The 23,739-nt window shown below is 41.9% G+C and overlaps 1 protein-coding gene across 1 annotated transcript in view; it reads left to right on the forward strand.

Annotated features, from left to right (window-relative positions):
• Positions 1–19,859, forward strand: part of CDH20 (cadherin 20) — a 58,907-nt gene extending 39,048 nt beyond the window's left edge. The window contains exons 7-11 of the mRNA XM_060118268.1: positions 2,003–2,139; positions 4,358–4,479; positions 9,013–9,130; positions 14,774–15,025; positions 19,354–19,859. Of these exons, the coding sequence (XP_059974251.1) occupies positions 2,003–2,139; positions 4,358–4,479; positions 9,013–9,130; positions 14,774–15,025; positions 19,354–19,859 (1,135 nt within the window). The remainder of the gene's footprint in view (positions 1–2,002; positions 2,140–4,357; positions 4,480–9,012; positions 9,131–14,773; positions 15,026–19,353) is intronic.
• The last annotated feature ends 3,880 nt before the right edge of the window (positions 19,860–23,739 follow it).

Raw genomic sequence — 23,739 nt, forward strand, 5'->3', positions numbered from 1 at the left:
AAAAACCCACCAGACCAAACAAATGAAGAGGAATTAGGCAGTATACCTGAAAAAGAATTCAGAGTAATGAGAGTAAAGGTGATCCAAAATCATGGAAACAGAATGGAGAAAATAAAAGAAACGTTTAACAAGGACCTAGAAGAATTAAAGAGCAAACACACAATGATGAATGACACAATAAATGAAATTAGAAATTCTCTGGAAGGCATCAATAGCAGAATAACTGAGGCAGAAGAACAGATAAGTGAACTGAAGATAAAATAGTGGAAATAACTATCACAGAGCAGAATAAAGAAAAAAGAACGAAAAGAATTGAGGACAGTCTCAGAGACCTATGGGACAACATTAAACACACCAACATTCGAATTATAGGGATCCCAGAAGAAGAAGAGAAAAAGAAAGGGACTGAGAAAATATTTGAAGAGATTATAGTTGGAAACTTCCCTAGTATGGGAAAGGAAAGAGTCAATCAAGTCCAGGAAGAACAGAGAGTTCCATACAGGATAAATCCAAGGAGAAACACGCCAAGACACATATTAATCAAACTATCAAAAATTAAATACAAAGACAAAATATTAAAAGCAGCAAAGGAAAAGCAACAAATAACATACAAGGGAATCCCCATGAGGTTAAGAGCTGATCTTTCAGCAGAAACTCTGCAAGCCAGAAGGGAGTGGCAGGACATATTTAAAGTGATGAAAGGGAAAAACCTACAACCAAGATTATCTACCCAGCAAGGATCTCATTCAGATTCGATGGAGAAATTAAAAGCTTTACAGACAAGCGAAAGCTAAGAGAATTCAGTGCCACCAAACCAGCTTTACAACAAATGCTAAAGGAACTTCTCTAGGCAGGAAACACAAGAGAAGAAAAAGACCTACAATAACAAACCCAAAACGATTAAGAAAATGGTAACAGGAACATACATATTGATAATTACCTTGAATGTAAATGGATTAAATGCTCCAACCAAAAGACATAGACTGGCTGAATGGATACAAAAACAAGATCCGTATATATGCTGTCTACAAGAGACCCACTTCAGACGCAGGGACACATACAGACTGAAAGTGAGGAGCTGGAAAAAGATATTCCATGCAAATGGAAATCAGAAGAAAGCTGGAGTAGCAATTCTCATATCAGACACAATAGTCTTTAAAATAAAAATTGTTTGTTACAAGAGACAAAGCAGGACACCACATAATGATCAAGGGATCAATCCAAGAACAAGATATAACAATTGTAAATATTTAGGCACCCTACATAGGAGCACCTCAATACATAAGGCAAATGGTACCAGCCATAAAAGGGGAAATTGACAGTAATACAGTCATAGTAGGGGACTTTAACACCCCACTTTCACCAACGGACAGATCATCCAAAAGGAAAATAAATAAGGAAACACAAGCTTTAAATTACACATTAAACAAGATGGATTTAATTGATATTTATAGGACATTTCATCCAAAAACAACAGAATACACTTTCTTCTCAAGTGCTCATGGAACATTCTCCAGGGTAGATCATATCTTGGTTCACAAATCAAGCCTTGGTAAATTTAAGAAAATTGAAATTGTATCAAGTATCTTTTCTTACCACAACGCTATAAGAGGAGATATCAATTACAGGAAAAAAAGTGTAAAACATGCAAACACATTGGAGGCTAAACAGTACAGTACTAAATAACCAAGAGATCACTGAAGAAATCAAAGAGGAAATCAGAAAATACCTAGAAACAAATGACCATGAAAACACGATGACCCAAAACCTATGGGATGCAGAAAAAGCAGTTCTAAGGTGGAAGTTCATAGCAATACAATCCTATCTCAAGAAACAAGAAAAAACTCAAATAAACAACCTAAACTGACACCTAAAGTAGTCTTCCAAGTGCCCATAACTGAGAACTATCCTGTTCCACATGGCATGCACTCAGTTCTCTTATGTAATATGCCACAGTATGCTTATTCAAATAAAACAATGTGTGTAATCTCTGTTTTTGCAGATATTCCATTGACAGAAGCAGTGACCCTGGAAGGTTCTTCTATGTTGACATTACAACAGGTGCTCTAATGACTGCAAGACCCCTTGACCGAGAAGAGTTTTCTTGGCATAATATCACTGTCCTTGCTATGGAAATGAGTAAGTAAAACAAAAAAACTGCTCTCCATATAGTGACAAAACAGAAGCACTGGAGAAAGTGGAAGTTTCTAGAGCTTGTTGAAACAAAAATTATCTTCTTTATGGAAAGGAATGGAAATCCTGGTTTATGCAAGTGAATGAATGTATTTAGTTCAAATACTTATTGAGGATCTTCTATATACCTAATCCTGTGCGAGAGATAAAAACACACGAACAAAACATGCAAAAGCAGCACAAAAATAGCATCCTTAAATCAAAGAGCTAGACCTCTATATGAAGAAAAGGGAAAACTCCTGAGAACTCTAAGAGGCTTTCAATCTTTAACAAGATTAGGAATGCACAAATAGTATAAAATATTATTATTGGATGAAAGGAAACATTTATAACATATCACCCTTATTACACACATACATATACACATACATGCATTTAAGAATTTCAGACATTTTACAAGACAGATTTTTTAACATAAACTTAAAAATAAAATTGAAAACTAACAAAAACTAAATTAACATATTAGAATCTCAACACAAATTAGATTATATACTACTACACTGCATATTTTTCATAACCCCTAGTGATGAAAAGATTAAGGGAAATGACAAATACTAACATACGGGCAGAAGAATGTACAGCCATTCATGAGAGCAATTTGGTAACTAATCTTTGTATTAAGATCCCCCAATATATTCATACTCTTTTTCTCAAGAATTCTCCTTTAATAATTATCTTAAGGAAATAATCATAAACATTAACAAAGATTTATGTACCCAAATGTCCACTGCATTGTTATTTTAAAATAGGGGGGAATTACCTAAATGTCTAATAATAGGAGTTTGATTAAATAAATTATGGTACAGCCACACAGTAAAATGAGACTATCATGTTGATATTAATACCCATGTTTTCAAAGTATATTTCAATGACACAGGATAATCTTGCCCTAAAATATTAAAGGTCTAAATTCAACTTTTTTATTTTTTTTAATTTCAGTGCGTGTGTGTGTGTGTGTGTGTGTGTGTGTGTGTGTGTATTGGAAAGTTTGGACACATGTAATATAATACATAACGTATAATGGAGCTCTCTGGTGGTAAGACTATGGATCACATTTATTCTTATGTTTTTCTGAATTTTTCATTATTCTTTGTATAAACAAGCAACACCAAGTTACAATGAAAAAAATGTAAATATGGCAGCACTTTTGGTAACCAAGCAATAGAAATATTCAGGGGAAAAACACAGTATAGACATTCTTGAGGGAGAAGAAAAAAAAATGAACCAAAGAACAGGGCATTCTGAGGTTTAATGCAATTATTTACTAAGCATAATTTCTGTGTCTTATGATTTCTATTTTGTCTTCTTGGGATGGTGGCCAAAACAGAAAAAGGCAGGAGGTGCACTAGTGGGGCTGTGAAGTTATCTTTGTGTGGTAACGCCAAGCAAAAGGCAGACCAAAAGGACATATTTCCCCATAAGTGACTACGAGTAGCTTCTCCTACCCCAGCCAAAGATACAGATTTGGTGTATGTTTGATGCTATACTATCTCCCTTAGTCCATAGGTGGAAATAAATGTGCAGTGTTATCTGTAATCCCATGAATAACTTGAAACCTTCTGAAACAGTAATTCAAAGAACTGATTACAGGTTTTCCCACTATCCAAAAGTTAAGTGTTCCTATGAAACCTTTTGTAAGCCAAAATGTTGTAAAACGAAGAAGCAATTACATTAGGACACATCTTGCTAACACATGAGCAAAATAAAAAGCACAAATGCTCACAGACACAGTTCAAAGATATGGCAGCTGGATGCTGAGTATAGTTCCTGGGGAAAGAGCTTGTTGGTGCCACGCTCACAGCTCAGGGTGCGACCTGCCTTCAATTCTAGAATCTGAAGCATGAGCCAAGTGAGAGATTCAAAACCTCTTTTTAAGATTCACTTTGTGATACCTGCTCCCCCCGAGCCTCATCCCTCCCCTCAACCTCCTGATATCACACACTCTCTCCAACACAAAACTCGTCCTGCCCATGCTTATGTTCTGGCCACACTCTTAACAGGCAACCCCTGCATCCTTGTGTTGCTATTTCCATGTACTTTATCCATTCCTTTAAAAACCAGAATGAGGAGGTAAATACCTATTCCAACAAAGAGCTGCTTTCTTGCATTTCTGAACCCTCCTCACCTTTGGTTTTTTGTTTGTTTGTTTTGTGTGTGCTTTTAGGCAATCCTTCCCAGGTTGGAAGCGTTCCTGTCACAATCAAAGTCTTAGATGTGAATGACAATGCTCCAAAGTTCCCCAGATTCTATGAAGCTTTTGTCTGTGAGAATGCCAAAGCAGGGCAGGTAAGGCAGCCTGTGAGGGTGCACCTTGGTTAACCCCCAACATGTGGAAACGACTGTTTCAGATAACCAGATTTGTCATCAAAGAAATTTAAGACTCCAGAAACTAAGTTTACAAAAGAGAGTCCCCAACTTCTGTATATCATGTTGCAACAGATAATTTGTTAAGACAACTATTTCGAGCCTCCATTACATTTTATAATCTAAACAAGGTTGTGAATCAAGGTGGCTTACTCACCTGTGAAGCCAGGTAGTTACCCACCTTCTAAGTGAACTGTATGGAACCAATTGCAGTAACATGTGCTCTGGGTCATGGAAATGAGGGACCATGGAGATGAAGATCGGGAGAAAAAAGGAGAGTCTTTTTCTCATTTTAGCACTCATCCTTGAAAGTGTTTGTAGTAAGGAAAGTTTAGTTTTTATATCTTCCTACCTCCCTTCCTTCTGGCAGCAAGTTTACAGACTGCCTGCCCTATTCTCAGAACACTTCATTACCTAGAATTACCTACTCTCTCTCCTCCCTCAATTAAAACATCCATTTTCTTAGTACCACTCATGTCATGTAAAGTTTTGAGAGGAAAGGCATCTGAAGGAACAAATTTCTACTTATTTGAAACAGCTTTAGTTTCATAATCTTCAGATATATTTGTGTATTTTTTTAAAGTCTGCTTTTAAACCTAAGTGAATATTGGGTTGACTAAATCCCAAGTGGTGTAACTGAAAAACATCCAAACTGTGCTTGGAATGGCCACGTTATTAATGTATGTGTCAGGCTGCTGCCCACCCCATGCCCAGCCTTCCATACCTCAGATCACAGGCAATCTCTCCTCTTATGCTCCTGCTTTTGTAAGACTCTTCAGTCCTCCCTGACGTATTTCCCCCGAGCCTATTTTGTGGTCCTGTGGATTCCAGTTTGGGGACGTTGGGTGCACATGGCAAGGACACACGCTTTGGTAATTCAAGCTTTCCGACTGTAACACAGCTTTTGCTTCCACTTCTCTCACCCTCCTGCAGCATCCCACTGCACAGACTCTCTTTATACAACCAAAACTTTTATTAGCTTCCTGAACTCACCAAAGATTGACACAACACATCTTCACCATTCTACTCAAAGAAAAAGTGACTCCCTTGTTCCAGGGGGGAAAAAAAATGTGTCCTGTAAGTCCTTCTCATCTAAATTATCTCATCCATTGATTCTTGAAACCCAGTGCAATGGTCTATAGCATGCCTAAACTTTTTTTCAACAAGTCTACGATAATTCTACTTCCGTATCTATTGAATTTCTAGTCCAGAAAGACCTGAAATATTATGCAGCTAATAAAGTTACAATGAAGACTTTCCAGCATAAGAATGATCTGTGTTATTATAAGAAAGGAGGTATAGAATCTACATGTACATGCTTGAAGTTATGTAAAACTGTATCTGCATGTGAACAAAAATTGGGAGGCAGGATGCAAAAATAGCAATAGTTACTGTGCTAAGGTAGTTGAGATTTGAGTGAAGGGATTTGGGACTTTATTTTATTGATTTTTTTATTGTAACGTGACAATTTACTTATATATTATAGAAACACCATACATAAATTTTTGTTTTATATTATATAAGATTATCATTATAATATGACAAACATAATACTTTATATTTTAATATGACAAGAAACTAATTTTTAATCTGTAATATAAAGAGTAATAGTAGCACAATAAATTAAACCCCTCATTCCCCAAAAGTGAAACATTTCCTTTCTTAACGGGCTTCAGAAGAGAAGGACAGGGTTTTTTTTTAATATATAAATTTATTTATTTATTCGTTTATTTATTTTTGGCTGCATTGGGTCTTCATTGCTGCGTGTGGGCTTTCACTAGTTGCGGTGAGAGGGGGCTACTCTTCGTTGCGGTGCGCGGGCTTCTCATTGCAGAGGCTTCTCTTGTTGCGGAGCATGGGCTCTAGGCGTGCGGGCTTCAGTAGTTCTGACACATGGTCTCAGTGGTTGTGGCTCGCGGGCTCTAGAGCGCCAGCTCAGTAGTTGTGGCACACGGGCTTCACTGCTCCACAGCATGTGGGATCTTCCTGGACCAGGGCTCGAACCCGTGTCCCCTGCACTGGCAAGAGGACTGTTAACCACTGCACCACCAGGGAAGTCCAGAAGGACAGGTTAATAGCATGTTACCACCTCTCTTGTTTTTGCAGCATACAAGCACACCTCCCATTTCTACATTTCTATATACATCTTCTAATTGTCTATTATACAGTCCTTGGAGGCATGGTTTATCTGTGACTTCAAGTTCAGACCATGAGCCACAAGTCTATCATAGTCTGTCATATTTGTCATCTTTAGCCCAAGATACGGAAACCCTACTCTTTGATTTTGGCTCTGGGACATGTTTTGAGATTTTCAAAAGCACACAGCTCAGTAGGTATGTCTGGTTTATGAAGAACCAGGCCTCCTTGTGTTAGATGTGTCAGACACCGTCGTTAGCTTTGTATCTGCCGAGTTGGGATGTGTGCCTTCCTCTTAGGGAGAAAGGAAGCCCAGAAAGAAATCAGACGACATCTTTGGTGCAGGCTGAGGGCGGCATGAAACCTGCTGAGCAGAACCTTGAATGGCAAGTGGGGCTGAGGATGAAATCGGACCTGCCAGGAGAGGGGAGGCCAGGAGAGCAGGCTCCGGTGCTCCTGACCTGTATCATCGCTCACCCATTCTTTAAAGCCCTGTAACCAACCCATCATATGCCTCAGGTCCCCACCTCACCAATATACATATATACAATTTCATAGGTCAGATGTTCTGAAATGACTTTCTGTTTGCCAAGTTATACATAATCACCTATTTATAACATTCATGAAGAAACATGTCTTCACGTGTTTGGCACCATGGGCAAGACGGAACGTACAGGATTTGTCTCGGCAGGAATGGGGCAGTGGGGTGACCCTCGTGTATGAGCGGCACTGACACCAGGCTGGACTGTGGGGCAGATTTATCTTCAGTGCTCTCCTGATCCCTCTCCTTTATTGCAACTCCATCCCCCCGACCTTTAGATTCAACAGAGCCCCGCTGCCAGTTGGGTTCACCAGGAGGCATAAATGAGATGGAGTTCTGGTCTAAGATGTTTATGAAGGCATGCCCTTGGGGCCAATGCCCGTGGAAGGGAAGAACTGCAAGCCTGGGCAAAAGGAGAAGTCCAGCTGCAGTGCAGACCCACTAACAGCCCTGGATGACTTCACAGAGTTCTAGGACTAGCGTTCTCCTGAGTGGAGATGGGATGGCCAGGCTTTATACTATCGCATCAGTCACTGGATATGGATTGTCCTGGAAGAATGTGGTGACTGTGGGTAGGTGGCTCTCAGCAACTGAGGCAACCGCCAAAGAGACTGACAGGTGAAGGTATCAAGTCCTTCACTGAAGGGGGTCTGAGCAACACCATGTTTACCAGCAGGCCCCTTGCTGGAAGCTTTCCCCTCTGTTATTTAATCTTCTGCATACTGTGAGGGTAGCATTACCTCCTTAATTTACAGATGAAGGAAGAAAGACTAAGCAAGCCCACCTCAGCCCTCCAGCTGACTCTGAATGTTCCATTTTCTACCCTGTTAATAGCCAGCTTTTGACAGCAGGAGTGTGGTGTCTACAGGGCCAGGCCCGAGACGGGTGGGGGGAGTCTGCCGTTGGTTGGCGGGAGAGCAAACACACAGGAAGAAGACCACCCCTTCGACACCTGTTCTATATCCCCCCAGTCTGCCTGCCAGTGTTTCAACTGTGTTATTTCTCACTGCTTTCTTTAGGAACTTTTCCATCCTGATCTTCATAACCTTCATGGTAACTTATGACTTTGAAAAACACGTGGAAGAGGCAAAATTTTGGCCAAAGAGCTCAAGAGGAGGCCACCCCACCTCTTGCTCTCTTCAGCCCCAAGCCTTGCTCCTGACTCCAGTCTGTTCTATAAAGCCCACCCAGGGGCTTGTGCTCTCCACTTTGCCTGGCTCTCCTTCCTGCCAGCAAAGAGTGACTTCTCTGCCACCCATCCCCTCACATCTGTTTTCCATTAAGCTGACACAATCAATGTAGTGTCTGCTTACTTCCCACTAGGTACTGGTCATTTTTAAATAGAGGCCTCTCAAACACAGCAATCTGACCATGAACTATTAACCCAAATGTGAGGCTAAGAAGGTGAGGCGAGGGGACCAAAAAAACTGGGAAACAGGCAGGACCTTGTGGCATCCCAGAATTATTTCACTCAAAGTCTCCTGTTTCAACTGCCTAAAAAGGGCCAGACCTGGGGTGAGGATAGTGTGTTACGTCGACGTCTAACATCTGAGGCATTTAGGTATCATCTACCCTGTGCCTGTGAACACACTCAGGCCCAACAATAAACCAAAATTCAGTTCTGCATTGTGTGATGGCACAGAGACTGCCGAGGGAAGTTTCAGGATGTCCTCATTAGGTATAACAATCTACTACTGGATTTCAGGGTTTGGGATCCCCCCTGCCCTTGAAGCTTTTCTTTTGACTCTGACTCGCCTGATTTCATGTCCCTCCCTCAGCTGATCCAGACAGTGAGCGCAGTCGACCTAGATGACCCACGCAATGGCCAGCACTTCTACTACAGCTTGGCTCCTGAGGCTGCTAACAACCCCAACTTCACCGTAAGGGACAACCAAGGTAATCAGTTGGCTACCGATGCTTTTCTACAGCGTGGGCTGGAAACTTCGGGTTACTATACCATGCAAACAGTGTCAGAGGTCACCTGCTCTTTAACAGCACGAAAGACATCGATGTTAATTTGTATGGTCTTTTATTAAAGTTTTGTTTCAGAACATCAAAGACAACGCCCTCTGCTGATTCTGAAACTTTTACTCAGTCCGTCAGTTCACTCAAACATTTGAGCACGGGATCTGGGCCAGACACTGTGCGAGGCACACAGGCTTCCTTCACCCCCACAGAGAGCAGCCATGTTTGTATGTTCTTTAACTACAGGAAGAATCTGAGAAAGCTGAAAGAAAGAGGCCCAAGGAGAAAACCCTGAGTGAACACTTCTAAGCAAGGATCAAAGGGGGAAACAGTGAAAGCTCCCAGAACAAATGGGAGACAAAGGCTAAGTAACACTTGAGTTACTTAAGAGCAAAGGACAAATAGAGGAACACAACCAGTAGTTCTGGCACCAAAACCACTTTATTATTTTGGAATGATTCAGAAAGAACAGTCAGGTGGGGTTCCCTATTCCAGAAGGTGCTTCCCTCTACATCTTTGCTGGAATGGAATTATAGACCCCTCTACCCCCAAAAGCATTCAGACCAGCTATGGAGTTCACAGACCTAGCACACTCTTCATTGGGCACAGATGGGAAAAGGAGGGCCTTCTGTACTCTGGCCAGAAGATTTTCAGAGAAAGGTCAGAGCAAGTGAAAAAATAATTTAAATCCGTCAAGTGAACCCCTTGTGTTGCTAACTCTGCTACCAACTACCTGTCTGACCTTGGAGAGGGAGGGCATCACTTCTCTGGGCTGTGGTGGCCTCATTTTTATTCCAATTCTAAAGTGCTGTCACTTTAGAACAATCTAAACAAAGGGTAACAAAAAGTCATGATTTGGGCATACCTAGTCTGAGTCCAAAAATCAATTGTTTGGGACTTAAAGTATTAAATCCACCCCACACGATATTCTGCTTTTAAAACTAGAGAATATCAAACCTGTTTTCTTCTAAATGGAAAGCATCCTTCCAAGTCACCCCTTTAATCATCTACATAAAATCATCAAATCACTATGATAATTGTGAAAGGAAGAGTAATATAAATTATAACAATAGAAGTGCTACAATTAAATATCCTGATATTTTTTACTGGGTCAAATTTTGAATTATTCATTTATCTGCTTCACTTGGAAACCCTTCCTGCAAAACGTTGTTTCAGACCCTTCAGGATAGGTTTTTTTTTTTTTTTGGCCATGCCACAAGGCTTGCAGGATCTTAGTTCCCAGACCAGGGATCAAACCCAGGGCCCCTGCCCCTGCAGTGGAAGCATGGAGTCCTAACCATTGGACCACCAAGGAATTCCCTAGGATAGGTTTCATAGTAGAAACCCTGGGGAAAAAAATAATACATTATACTGTTTCTTCAAATTTTCAGCTAAGTGTCACTCTATTCCTCCATTCTGATATTTGTCTGAATCAATACAGAAACAATACGCAGCAAAATGCTGCAAATTTCTTACCAATGACTTTGGGCACCAATTCATGGAGGCAATACCTTAAAAAGATGGGCCCCTGGAACCTGATGACTATAAAAAGAAATGGCTCATCTCTTGGAAGGTTTTTTTTCAAAACGTTAGTCGGAACATCTTCAATAGAAAGAATGAACTCTTAATCTCCTCATGACAATTTATCCTTCGAGTATCCTTTACTGAGGCTCATTAAAAAATTGACCAACATCTGATGTGGTGGATCTACTGTCAAGCCCTCCAACTCCCGTGCCCAAAACATTATATTCATTTATGAACACAACAGTGCACTATTTCAAGTAAAGCCTTTCTTAATCCCCAAAGCATCATGAAAAGGATTGTCCATATACTTCACAGTTTCACACGCATTTTCCCATACTTTGCTTTATTTGATATTTATAATAATCCTTTAAGGTCTTAAGAAAGTTACTAATGACTCTGATGATTCTCATTGTCTCATCTGATAGATAAGGAAAGAAAGTAAATGGCCCATGGAATAGAGAGTATGTATTAAAATTGGGACTGGAAGTTGAGACCTCCTGTTTTAGCCACACACACACACACACAAAATTTTTGTGTCACCCTGAATACTATTTCCAAATGGGTTATTCAAGCTCCAGTTATAATATTCAACAAAATTTTGCAAGTGGCTAAATTCTGCCAGCTCCTTTGTAGGACCAGTCTCAGCAATGTGATGCTCTGATCTTTTTTCCTTAATCTTAAATAATTCTGAGATCAAGAAATCTATGATGCATAGTAGGCATGATGTAATACTTATATGAAATTCAGCTCTTCTCCGGCTTTCTAAAAGTCTGATGAACTGCCCTTGATTAAAATGAAAAATAAAAAAGATTTCTGTTCGAGAAAAACTTTACTTCTGACAAAAACAAAACGAAACTGAAACTGTGAAGCAAAATTACTAGTACTTAGCTATTAAATCTGGAAAACAGAAAAGAGATGGATTGTGTGGTAGGTGGAAATATGAATATAATCTTCAGGTTGGTAACCAACTGCTATCTTTCTCCACTGAGAAGGAAATAAGAGGGAAAAGGCCTGTACCAAAGTAGGAAGAGATTTCAATTAGCTGAATAATTTTCAACATTAATGTTACAAAACTAAGTAAGCGGTTACACAGCACAATGGAAGGAGTATGTATTTGGCGTCAAGAGACCAGAGTTCAAATCCCAGCTCTTCTACTAAATTAGTGATTTTGAACCAATTACATAATCTCTCTAGGCCTTAACTCTCACTGTAAAAGGGTGAGATTATTACTATCTCACCAAATGGTGGTAAAGATTAAATGAGATACTGCATGTAAAGTCTAAATACCTTGCACATAAGCACTCAAAAAACAACTGCTCTCATGATAAAATAGGGGGAGGAGGAGATGGAAAAGTTAATTAAGGAATTATGTATTAGTCAGAATAGGCTAGGTTAGGCTGCAGGAACAAACAACACCAAAATCTCAGTGGCTTAACACCACTAAAGTTAATTTCTTGCTCACATAAAGCTGACTGTGGGTCTGGCGACCAAGGACAGCTGTCCAGGTGTAGGCTGCCTGGCTCTCCATCTCAAATGTTCGTTCATATATTACAACAAGGCAAGAGAGCACAAGAATAACATACCAGCTATTATTGATACATGCTGCTGTCCGGAAGTCAAATGAATCAGTTTTGCTCATTTCCATCATTTAAAGCAAATGATACAGACATGCCCAAATTCAAGAGGGTAGAAAAGATAATCCTTTATTATGTCCAGAAGTATTGATATTGGTATGAATAATGTTTACTTTGGTTAGACTCTCAGAATTTTTTGTGAAGTTCTAGACTCTTCCCTGTGAAATGTGAAACACATCCAGAGGACCTTCCATATTGATGATGTTAGCTTTGTCACTGATTATACGTCCTACCACATCTCTCAAACTTTTCCTCTGATGAAAAAGTTACCAGCTTTGGGCCTCCCTGGTGGCGCAAGTGGTTGAGAGTCCGCCTGCCGATGCAGGGGATACGGGTTCGTGCCCCGGTCTGGGAGGATCCCATATGCCGCGGAGCGGCTGGGCCCGTGAGCCATGGCCGCTGAGCCTGCGCGTCCGGAGCCTGCGCGTCCGGAGCCTGCGCGTCCGGAGCCTGTGCTCCGCAACGGGGGAGGCCACAACAGTGAGAGGCCCGCATACCGAAAAAAAAAAAAAAAAAAAAAAAAAGTTACCAGCTTTCCAGAAAATATATCTGATTTATAAGTCAAACCCACTCAAGAAAACTTGAGAACACAGATTAAAAAAGATCCCAAAACATTACATTAGGCAAATATAAATACAGACAAACAGACACACACACACACATCAGCTTTGTGGAAACATACCAAACAATTTTGCTAATCCCCTTTAAAACTGGGGAAAACAATCCAAAAATGGGCAGAAGACCTAAACAGACATTTCTCCAAAGAAGATATAGAGACTGCCAACAAACACATGAAAGAATGCTCAACATCATTAATCATTAGAGAAATGCAAATCAAAACTACAATGAGATATCGTCTCACACCAGTCAGAATGGCCATCATCAAAAAATCTATAAACAATAAATGCTGGAGAGGGTGTGGAGAAAAGGAAACACTCTTGCACTGCTGGTGGGCGTGTGAATTGGTACAGCCACTATGGAGAACAGTATGGAGGTTCCTTTAAAAACTACAAATAGAACTACCACATGACCTAGCAATCCCACTACTGGGCATATACCCTGAGAAAACCATAATTCAAAAAGAGACATGTACCAAAATGTTCATTGCAGCTCTATTTACAATAGCCAGGACATGGAAACAACCTAAGTGCCCATCATCGTCTGAATGGATAAAGAAGATGTGGCACATATATACAATGGAATATTACTCAGCCATAAAAAGAAATGAAATTGAGCTATCTGTAATGAGGTAGAGAGACCTAGAGTCTGTCATACAGAGTGAAGTAAGTCAGAAAAAGACAAATACCGTATGCTAACACATATATATGGAATTTAAGAAAAAAAAATGTCATGAAGAACCTAGGGGTAAAACAGGAATAAAGACACAGACCTACTTGAGAATGGACTTGAGGATATGGGGAGGGGGAAGGGTAAGCTGTGACAAAGTGAGAGAGAGGCATGGATATATATACACTACCAAACGTAAGGTAGATAGCTAGTGGGAAGCAGCCGCATAGCACAGGGAGATCAGATCGGTGCTTTGTGACCGCCTGGAGGGGTGGGATAGGGAGGGTGGGAGGGAGGGAGACACAAGAGGGAAGAGATGTGGGAACAGATGTATATGTATGACTGATTCACTTTGTTATAAAGCAGAAACTAACACACCATTGTGAAGCAATTATACTCCAATAAAGATGTAAAAAAAAAAAAAACTGGGGGAAAAAACTAGTATTGAATTTTCACCAAATTCATATTAATTGCTTAAACTTAGACCACCAATTAGCGGAAAATAGCAGGGTGTGTCATGATTAGGGGATTTCAAATAAGCTTCTGCTAAACAAGCAGGTTCATCAGAAAGCACAGGAGTTGGTGACTGCATTTCAGAGGCATAAAAGAAAATAGCCGAAGACTTGAACTCCAGCCAAAGTGGCAAAAATAAGCAATGTGCCACAGCCGCATGGGCTCCTCAGCATTCTTTTCCTGGGGGCACAAAGCAGCACAGGGCCTTGGAAAGCTGCTGAGCTAGAACAAACAGGGACCACAAGTCGCCAGTGACTGTTCATTTCTGTCAAGTTTCCCCAGGGACATTTCAGTTAGATCTGAAGTCTGACAGTTCGCCCTGGGCACCTTGTCACAAAGGGTAAGACAGACTCTCAAAACAGGTCTCTCTCCTAGGCCTCAGGGTTTTCCCTAGAAGCAAGCAAAAATCTTGGTTTCTGAATCCAACTGCTGATCCCAAAAAACCCAGCGGTGGCTGTAGCTAACCGCCTCCAGGGCGTGCTGTCCCTGCTCTCTCCTTCCCCACCCAGTTCCTGCCCCCTCGCTTTCCTCAATCCAAAAAATTCATTCTCTTGTTGGTTCTTTCATTTTCCTCTTCCCTCTCCTCTTTCGATCCTGGAACGCCTGTCTTCTTCAGATAACACTGCCCGGATTCTAACTAGGAGGTCTGGCTTCCGGCAGCAGGAGCAGAGTGTCTTTTACCTGCCCATCCTGATATCGGACAATGGGCAGCCGGCGCTGAGCAGCACAGGCACGCTGACCATCCAGGTGTGCAGCTGTGACGACGACGGCCACGTCCTGTCCTGCAGCCCCGAGGCCTACATGCTCCCAGTCAGACTGAGCCGCGGCGCCCTCATCGCCATCCTGGCCTGCATCTTTGTCCTCTTAGGTGAGTAAGTGGCTCCTCTCCATTCTGTGGGGTCCTGCAAGTGCTTACTTAGATACCATTCCGTTATCACCCTGACACAGCTGGCCAGAACTGGTTTTCCACACCGTGCTTATTGAAAAGGTGGGAGCGTAAGGCTGGGAAAAAGTAAAGAATTCGGAGACAGTCCCTTCCTTCAAGGAACTCATGGCCTCTGTGGCCAAATGAAAGCACATATATTTATCAAGCATCTACTGTAGGCCAGGTTGCTGTTCTAGGTGCTGGGATTAATAAGAGAAATGCCCCAGCCTTCACAGAGCTTAATTCAAAATAAAGCAAGTTCATTTTGACATCACAGAACCTAAATAATAATTTTGGACAGGCTATGATGATCACCTCTTCTAACCCCCTCATTTCAGATAAGTAGTAGCTAAATCACAAAGAGGTAGTGACGGGCCCAAGGCCAAATCTCAGTGGCAGAGCCAGGGCTGAAACACAGGCAGGCCCCGCATTGCGCATGCCTGTATCTGAGCAGTACGGCCTTTCTCCCAAATGTTCATCCCCAGATTCAGGATGTGGTAAGTGTTACAGAGAAGGGAAGAGGGACAGGGAGTCCTGAGAGGACAGGAGACAGGGGTGGGTGCCAGTTTAACTAGGGTGGTCAGGGAGGACCTCACTGATAAGACGACCTCTGAGCAGAGATCTGAAAAAAGTGGCAGAGTGAACCACATGGATATCTGGGAGGGTAAGCTGTTAGGGGGCGTTAGCACCCCCCCTCCCTGGGTATCATGGCCTCTAACCAGGGCCAGTTTGCCTCTACTTGTGAAATAAAGATGTGATGACAGGCCAGTGGGAGAGCACTACTGGGATAGGGGATCCTTTCTTCTTCATCTAAAGTCATACTGCAAAGCTGCTCCCTACTCCCTTGCACTAAGGCCATTCATGCTATTATCCTCAAAATCCACACTCAAAACAAACAGTAGAACATCCAAACCAATTCCTGAAACCAAAAAAATATCTGTACATATCTCCCAACTCTTCTGACTGAAATAATTCACAGCATACTTATTTTGCTTAGAGAAAAGCAGACTTAGTACATAGTAATATTATTCGATATGGAAGAAATCCTAGTAAGGGAAAAGAGTAAAGCATTGCAGATTAACATTAGAATTTAAGCCCTGATGCCAGGTTTACCTCCAAACCAAGAGACTGAGTCAGACCAAAGAAAGAAGGTCTAACTAAAATGTCAGTCCCTTGATTGAATTTCCAGTAGGTCTGTGGAATATGCTTCATGTAGTTCAGTGCTACATGAAGGGAAAAACAGTATAAAGAAGTAACCTTTCAAAGTCCTTGGATCCCTGGATCAGAGAGGATTGTTATGGCTTCTGGTCCCTTTCTGTACTGACAAATAAAATCCTCCTGCAATTCCCTGAGTGTCCATAAGGTGGCACTGCGAGTCCTTGAGTGCATAACAGGACACCCTGAAAGAGGCCTTTGAAGAAACTTGCTCCTAGGAGAAATTTCCAGTCTGGCTGTCCTTACTTCTATCTTTGGAAAATGTCTACATTATAAGCTCACCCTAGCCCACAAACAGTAAAAGGAGTCACCACTTCAGAGGGACTGATTTAAAGAGGCTGGCACAAAGAGGTTCTCAAGTTAGAAGTGGTGTGCAAGGGGCGATTTATTTTGTGCTCCCACACCCATTATGTCTTGCCTTTGGAATTGCGCAGAATAAACAGACAGTTTTCAGGACCTAAACCGAGCAAAGCTGTCATAAAATCCTCAGAGTTAGGCTTCCCTGGTGGCGCAGTGGTTGGGAGTCCGCCTGCCGATGCAGGGGACGCGGGTTCGTGCCCCGGTCCGGGAGGATCCCACGTGCCGCGGAGCGGCTGGGCCCGTGAGCCGTGGCCGCTGGGCCTGCGCGTCCGGAGCCTGTGCTCCGCGACGGGAGAGGCCACAACAGTGAGAGGCCCGCGTACTGCAAAAAAAAAAAAAAAAAAAAAAAAAAATCCTCAGAGTTTTAGGCACTTTCACTTCTAAGAGTGTACATCCCACATTAAATATAATTCATAAAACTGAGTAAGACTGAACTGCAGTTGATTTGTCAAAGAAATACTACATTTTGTGGATAATTATATTAACACATTAATTTTGACTATGGATTTTTTTCCATGTTTCAAATACGTATCTAGTTCCTAGAAAATCTCATAGGCCCTATGCACTGTGCCTATAGATCCTAAAGAATAAACATCTCTAGAACTGACTCTCTTCTGTCAGGGAAGCCTGTCAGCTGAATAGGATCATTTTTCCCAAAATGTGATTTTCAGGGGGTTATATAATACTTGATATTTAAATAAGATTACCTAAAAATAAGATACATAGCAATCTTTATTTTTTTTCAGAGTTCTATAAACTGCCTAATTCTATATCATCAGAATTCTTTCCAGTACAAACTCAAAGACTTTTCTAATATTGCTTCCAAGCATTTTCTGAAATACCACACCTAGCACTCCAGTGTCACCTGTGTGGAGGTTGTCCCAGGTCCCCAGGAAGAATTAACTGGCCCTGCTTCTGTATTCTCTGCAAAACTCTTGCAGCTCCAGGATAGTCCTTTCACCACCTGTTTCATATTAGTCACTAATGTCTATTATCTCCTTAGATTGCATGCCTGTAAAAACAGAAATCATGTCATATTCTACTTTGTTTCTGTTTTGCTTCAGATAATGTCTAAAAAATATGTGAGTTTAGTAACTCCTTACTCAATCCCACAAACACAGCAAGTTCACTCAGAATCCCATTTCTCCACCCTGCATCCATCCAAATCACACCCCAACCTCCAATGCCCAGTTCAAGCCCCCACTTCATTGAAGTCCTATTAGTCCATTTCTCTGAAATCCCATAGTCCTCTAGTATATGAGTTACATTTTTGCACAGAGATAAAATACAAGAGTATATAACTGTTTCCTGTGTGTGCATTTTGTCACCCGAGCTATTCAGGAAAATATCATGTATTAACATCATTAACCGCAATTTACAAAAAGCACATTCCACATTCAAGTTTAAAAAACCATTATTGTTATTTTTTTAAGTTAGTCCATAATCTTACTGGGCATATGACTGTACTCCATTCCCCCCTACCCCTTGGATAAACTGGGCTCTTATTCTGCACTGTTGTCAAGCTGTCACTGTTCACCAGCTGTAACAAAGCATGCTAGAAAAAAAAAAAATAGCAGTTCTACAGCCAAAACCTCAACACACTTCCTGGAAAACATTTTTACTCACAGAGATAAATGGTCCAATGGGATTACCTCCATCTCTCCTTTAAACCGCAGTGAAAACATCCTGGGGGGGAAAAAAAAAACATGTTAGGATAAAATTTCATCCAAACCTGCAAGGGCACATCTAACACTGTGGTGCGTCTTTGATAACATGATAAATTATATAAAATGTCACTGCTCATTCCCTCTCTTCCATGAACATCCGTAGACCTAGAAAGTCACAACCTCCTCTCTAATGGAAGGCTTTTCTGAGGAATCTGAGTTAACTGGACAAAGATAGTCATTTATGCTCTCTTATTTTTTGAAGAAAACATAGAAAGACTATGACTTTGGCTCATATTTAACACATGTGTCTATACTCATATTAATTAATATATGACCACAATTGACCCTTGAACAACGGTGGGGTGGGGTTAGGGGCTCAAACCTGCTCTGAAGTCGTGAATAACTTATAGTCGGCCCTCAGTATCCACGGTTCATCATTTGCGGCAACCAACTGCAGTAGTACTGCAGTATGTATTTATTTTTAAAAATCCACAGCTAAGTGGACCCCAGTAATTCAAAGCCATGTTGTTCCAGGGTCCACTGTATATTTAAAAAGTAGGATACTATTGAGAGGCTAATGTAAAAAAGCAGGATTCCACCTATAGAGTAAGGTTTTCACACTATAATGGAGAAACACATATTCGTCCTTAAGTAGTCAGAAAACATGATCTGATCCTTAGCATATACTCCACGGCGGGCCACAGGGCTTCGTGCTTTGTTAATGAGATGTTACACTGGATGGCTGGGTGTACAAACGCACACACATTTCAAAGCGATAAGGTGTGTGCAGAGCCTCTACATGCAACTTCTACTTAAACCACGTGGAATCATGTCACGTAGGGTTCACTCGCCCACAGACTCCCCAACAGTGCAGAAAGAGTGAGAACAGCGTAGACCCTGTGAGGTCACATATCCAAACACTGACCCTGCGCTCCCCACCCAGACAGCCCTTCCCCTACCTGAGCTCCGGTCTCGGCCCACACGGCCGGGGCTCTTCCGCCAACACCTGGTCCTCTGTGTTTCCGGCAGTGCTGGTGCTGCTCATCCTGTCCATGCGGAGGCACCGGAAGCAGCCGTACATCATTGACGACGAGGAGAACATCCACGAGAACATCGTCCGCTACGACGACGAGGGCGGCGGCGAGGAGGACACCGAGGCCTTCGACATCGCGGCCATGTGGAACCCACGGGAGGCGCAGGCGGGCGGCGCCTCCAAGACGCGGCAGGACATGTTGCCCGAGATCGAGAGCCTCTCCCGCTACGTGCCTCAGACGTGCGCCGTCAACAGCACCGTCCACAGCTACGTCCTGGCCAAACTCTATGAGGCCGACATGGACCTGTGGGCCGCGCCCTTCGACTCCCTGCAGACGTACATGTTCGAGGGGGACGGCTCGGTCGCCGGGTCTCTGAGCTCCCTGCAGTCGGCCACTTCAGACTCGGAGCAGAATTTCGACTTCCTGACGGACTGGGGGCCCCGCTTCCGGAAGCTGGCGGAGCTCTACGGGGCGTCGGAGGGGCCCGCGCCCCGGTGGTGACGGAAGCCGGGAGGCCGGCGCGCGGCCAAACCCGGCCGTTCTGAGGCGGAGGCTTCGTGGAAGAGGCGCCGCTAACCGCAAGAGCAAGACTGTGCTGGAGAGTGAGGTTGCGGGGGGAGCGGGCGAGCGGAGCTCTCTCTGAATCAGCTTTACTTGGTTAGATTAAGTTAAATAATCAAAAGGAAACACAGGAAGAGGGGGGCAGAATCTCCAATGACCTTTTCTTCTTTTTTAATTTTTGTGATACTGTATTCAAAGGCGTGGAGTCCAAGGTTAAGTATGGCGGGCTTGACTTTTCTCCGCAGTTCACTTGGTCATTTTGCCACCTCAGAGAGGCTGTGCTTTTCATTGCAGAGGTGGCAGCTGAAAGCAAATAGAAGGTTCTACTCTCCTATCCGTTTTTTGTTTTGTTTTATTTTTAATCATGTTTGTTTCTCCATTTAAAAGTTTTGCTGGCTCATCACACTGCACAAACCAACCCGCATAAAAGAACACTGAAAAATTATTCCTCGGTGAAATTAACCTACTTGTTCTGGGATGGATGGAATTTCTTTTAATCCTTTTAAGACAAGGTTAAGGCCTAATTGACCTTGCATGGGGGTGGGCAGGGGGGCGGGAGAAGGAAGAGGCATTGACTTTAAGCTCAAGTTTAATGGCTGAACCAAGAGTTGTTGGCATTACAACAAATCCACCTCCATGGAGTAAGAGTGCTCTTGTTCTCTCAGCTCTTTAACTGTGCCCCTGCAAAATTATTCAGAAGGAAACCAGAAAATCTGCCTCTTTTGCACTGTAGATGTCTCTTCCATGTGCCAAATGTGAAGATTAGATTCTACAAATGAAAGCCAAATAAAAAGAAGTATCTGATAAAAGCATGGGTTAGAGGGCTTTCCTAATCTGTGTGAGGTCAATTCAAGGGATGTTTACATACTGTAGATAACCTACTTGAACACAAATCAGTATTATAGAGAATAAATGGATGTAAGAAAATTACATGTATAAGTTTTGTATATTTGTTAATAATTTTGGTAATAAATATGATGTACTGCATCTCAGTACCTTAGCACCTCTTTTAATAAAAGTTAAATAGAAGGGCAAGTCTATTGCACATGTGTTTAATTGCTGATTAGGTAAGAGATGGTTTTGTGATCCTGACCTAGTCTCAGGTTCTTGGGGCTGGGGCTCATTCATAAAACAAATGAAGCAGGTAAGAGATGGTTTTGTGATCCTGACCTAGTCTCAGGTTCTTGGGGCTGGGGCTCATTCATAAAGACAACAGCACAGAAGTATGAGGCTGTGCATTCTATTTCAGTCACTGATCAGATGAACATATAGTTTAAACTGTAAAGCTGTAAAGCTTTTCATGAATATTCTTCATTTCCCCATCCCTTAAAAGAGCAAAGGATGGTTTGATAACATCAGCAATACAATAGTGAGTTTAGCCCATATTTTTGTTTTGTTTTGTGAGAGTGTATTGCACATAGCCACCAATGAAGCAGGCCACTGTGCTACTTTCATCTCTGTTCTGTTGGCAAATCAAATATGTACCAAAAATATGTACAAATATGTACATCTTGTCAATACTGAATGAGCTCACAGAACACTGGGGCCATATTTTATTCGTTTCCTTTCCCCACAGTAGCTAAGAGTGGGTACTTAATAAGTGCTTAATGGGTACATGATGGAAGGGATCTCTTTCTTTGACATCGTATTATTAAAGGATATTTTACACAGTTATCCTCACCATTGGAAAAAAAAATTGTGAACAAAATAGTTTTCTGAGTGTCTTGGTTAAAGGTTCTCAAATTTTAATGTTTGTCAGAATCACTTGGAACAGAATCACTTGTTAAACTATAGCTTGTTGGGCCTTTACCCACACAGTTTCTAATTCAGTTCATCTGGGGCAATTTGCATTTCTAACAAGTTCCTGGGTGATGCTGATGCTGCTGATCCAGGGACCACACTTTGAGAACCTTTGGTATATGGTCACACCTTCTCAAATATAGAAAGATTAGATTGTACTGGGGCCTACTCCATCAGTAGAATAGTATTGTGAATCTCTTTTCCAGTAAAAAGGAGAGTTTGGCAGAAATATGTGAGAAGGCTAATAGATGTCTGGGAACCAGCAGGATGTGCTTCACACTTTATTACGTGGTACACTAATAGCCAGGCAAGTTCTCATCTTCAGCCTTCAGCATACTAACCCTTTCCTCCATGAAAGGCAGCTCTCATACATGCTCTTTGAGGGTAAAGTATGATGTAAAAATAAACTTAGCAAAGAAAAAGAAAAAACATGAACTTGAGTCCAAACTAGGCTTTACAACATACCAGTTATGTGAATGTGGGCAAATTGACCATTATAACATTCTTCTTTTCTGTCACTAGCCCGGAGGATAATTTTTTGACTAGCTCACTCTGTGTTGCTTGTTTTAAAAACTGGGAACAGCTGTTATCCTAACCACAGGGGATTATCATGCCCCACATCCTGCAAATGTGGTCCCCCATGAGACTGGGCATGAAGTGATTAAGCAGAATCTCCTGGAGCTTCTGGTCCCTGGGAAGATGTTTAATGGTGTGATACAGGAAGTGTGAGAGAAGCACAGAATAGGAGATCCATTTCAACTCACACTGTAAGCTAATAGAGACTCTTCCCTCCAAATGAGTTTTAGAATTCCCTTTCCACTGCCACAGTTTACCACAAATGCTGGTTCATCTGAAAATAAAACACCATTACCACCAGACAGAATGCAGTGTGATCAGGTTAAAAAAGAGAGCTGTAAAATTATCCAGCCATTTATTTGTAAACAGGTAAAGCAGCTAGCCTTTAATTTATGTTAGAGGGAAAAGGAACATCTGTGGAAATCAATAGATAAGACTCTGTCTGGAACTGTATTCTGAACAAGAACACAAAGATAAAGATTAGCAATGAATTTTCTAAATCATAAAAGCAGAATATCCCAACATGGCAGATAGCAAAGGCAAAGAAGGGAGTAGTTTGCACAAGAAAGAATCTATAAATCCTGAAAACAAATTCAAACAAGCCAAAATCAGTACAGGCACATTGACTATGCATTGTTACTAGTTTACTAGTGATCGAGAACTAAACCTTGATGTCAGAATTCCCAGTATTTCCTTTCTAGCGCTGGAAATACATGAGCACAAGATATACTTTGCAAGCAGTTCTTTTCGCAGATGGACTCAGTCTCAAATCCATTTCTCATCTTCATAATAAAGAACTTTCAAGATATTTTTATGTGTAAATACCTGGATTTGGGAGGCTTCTGCTTGACCCTGAGGGTCAAGGTTCTGATACAGGGAATGGACAAAATTAGATCAAGGAATCTTCCTTTTTTTTTTTTGCGGTACACGGGCCTCTCACTGTTGCGGCCTCTCCCGCTGCGGAGCACAGGTTCCGGACGCGCAGGCTCAGCGGCCATGGCTCACGGGCCCAGCCGCTCCGCGGCATGTGGGATCCTCCCAGACCGGGGCACGAACCCGTGTCCCCTGCATCGGCAGGCGGACTCTCAACCACTGCGCCACCAGGGAAGCCCAAGGAAATCTTCTTTTTAAAATGACCTACTAATGAGATATATCTGTCTCTTATGATTCATGTTGTGCAAAAATTGTGAGTACTAATTTATAATATGTGTAATTAACTACAACATCAACCAAAACCACAATTTTTCTTAAATCTTTCCTCCTAGGACGGGAAGCTGGCAAATCCTACCCCATGTGTTTGTCCATACTCTTGGTTTGTAAGGATTCCATATGACTGATGATGAGGCTGTTTCTTCCACTCCAACATTTTAGCCGCTGAGGCCACCTTCCTGGTACCCATGATGACAAGGGCTACTTTCCATCCCAGAAAACCTTAGACCACTTC

The sequence above is a fragment of the Mesoplodon densirostris genome, chromosome 15 (assembly GCF_025265405.1).
Source record: "Mesoplodon densirostris isolate mMesDen1 chromosome 15, mMesDen1 primary haplotype, whole genome shotgun sequence".
Taxonomy (NCBI): domain Eukaryota; kingdom Metazoa; phylum Chordata; class Mammalia; order Artiodactyla; family Ziphiidae; genus Mesoplodon; species Mesoplodon densirostris.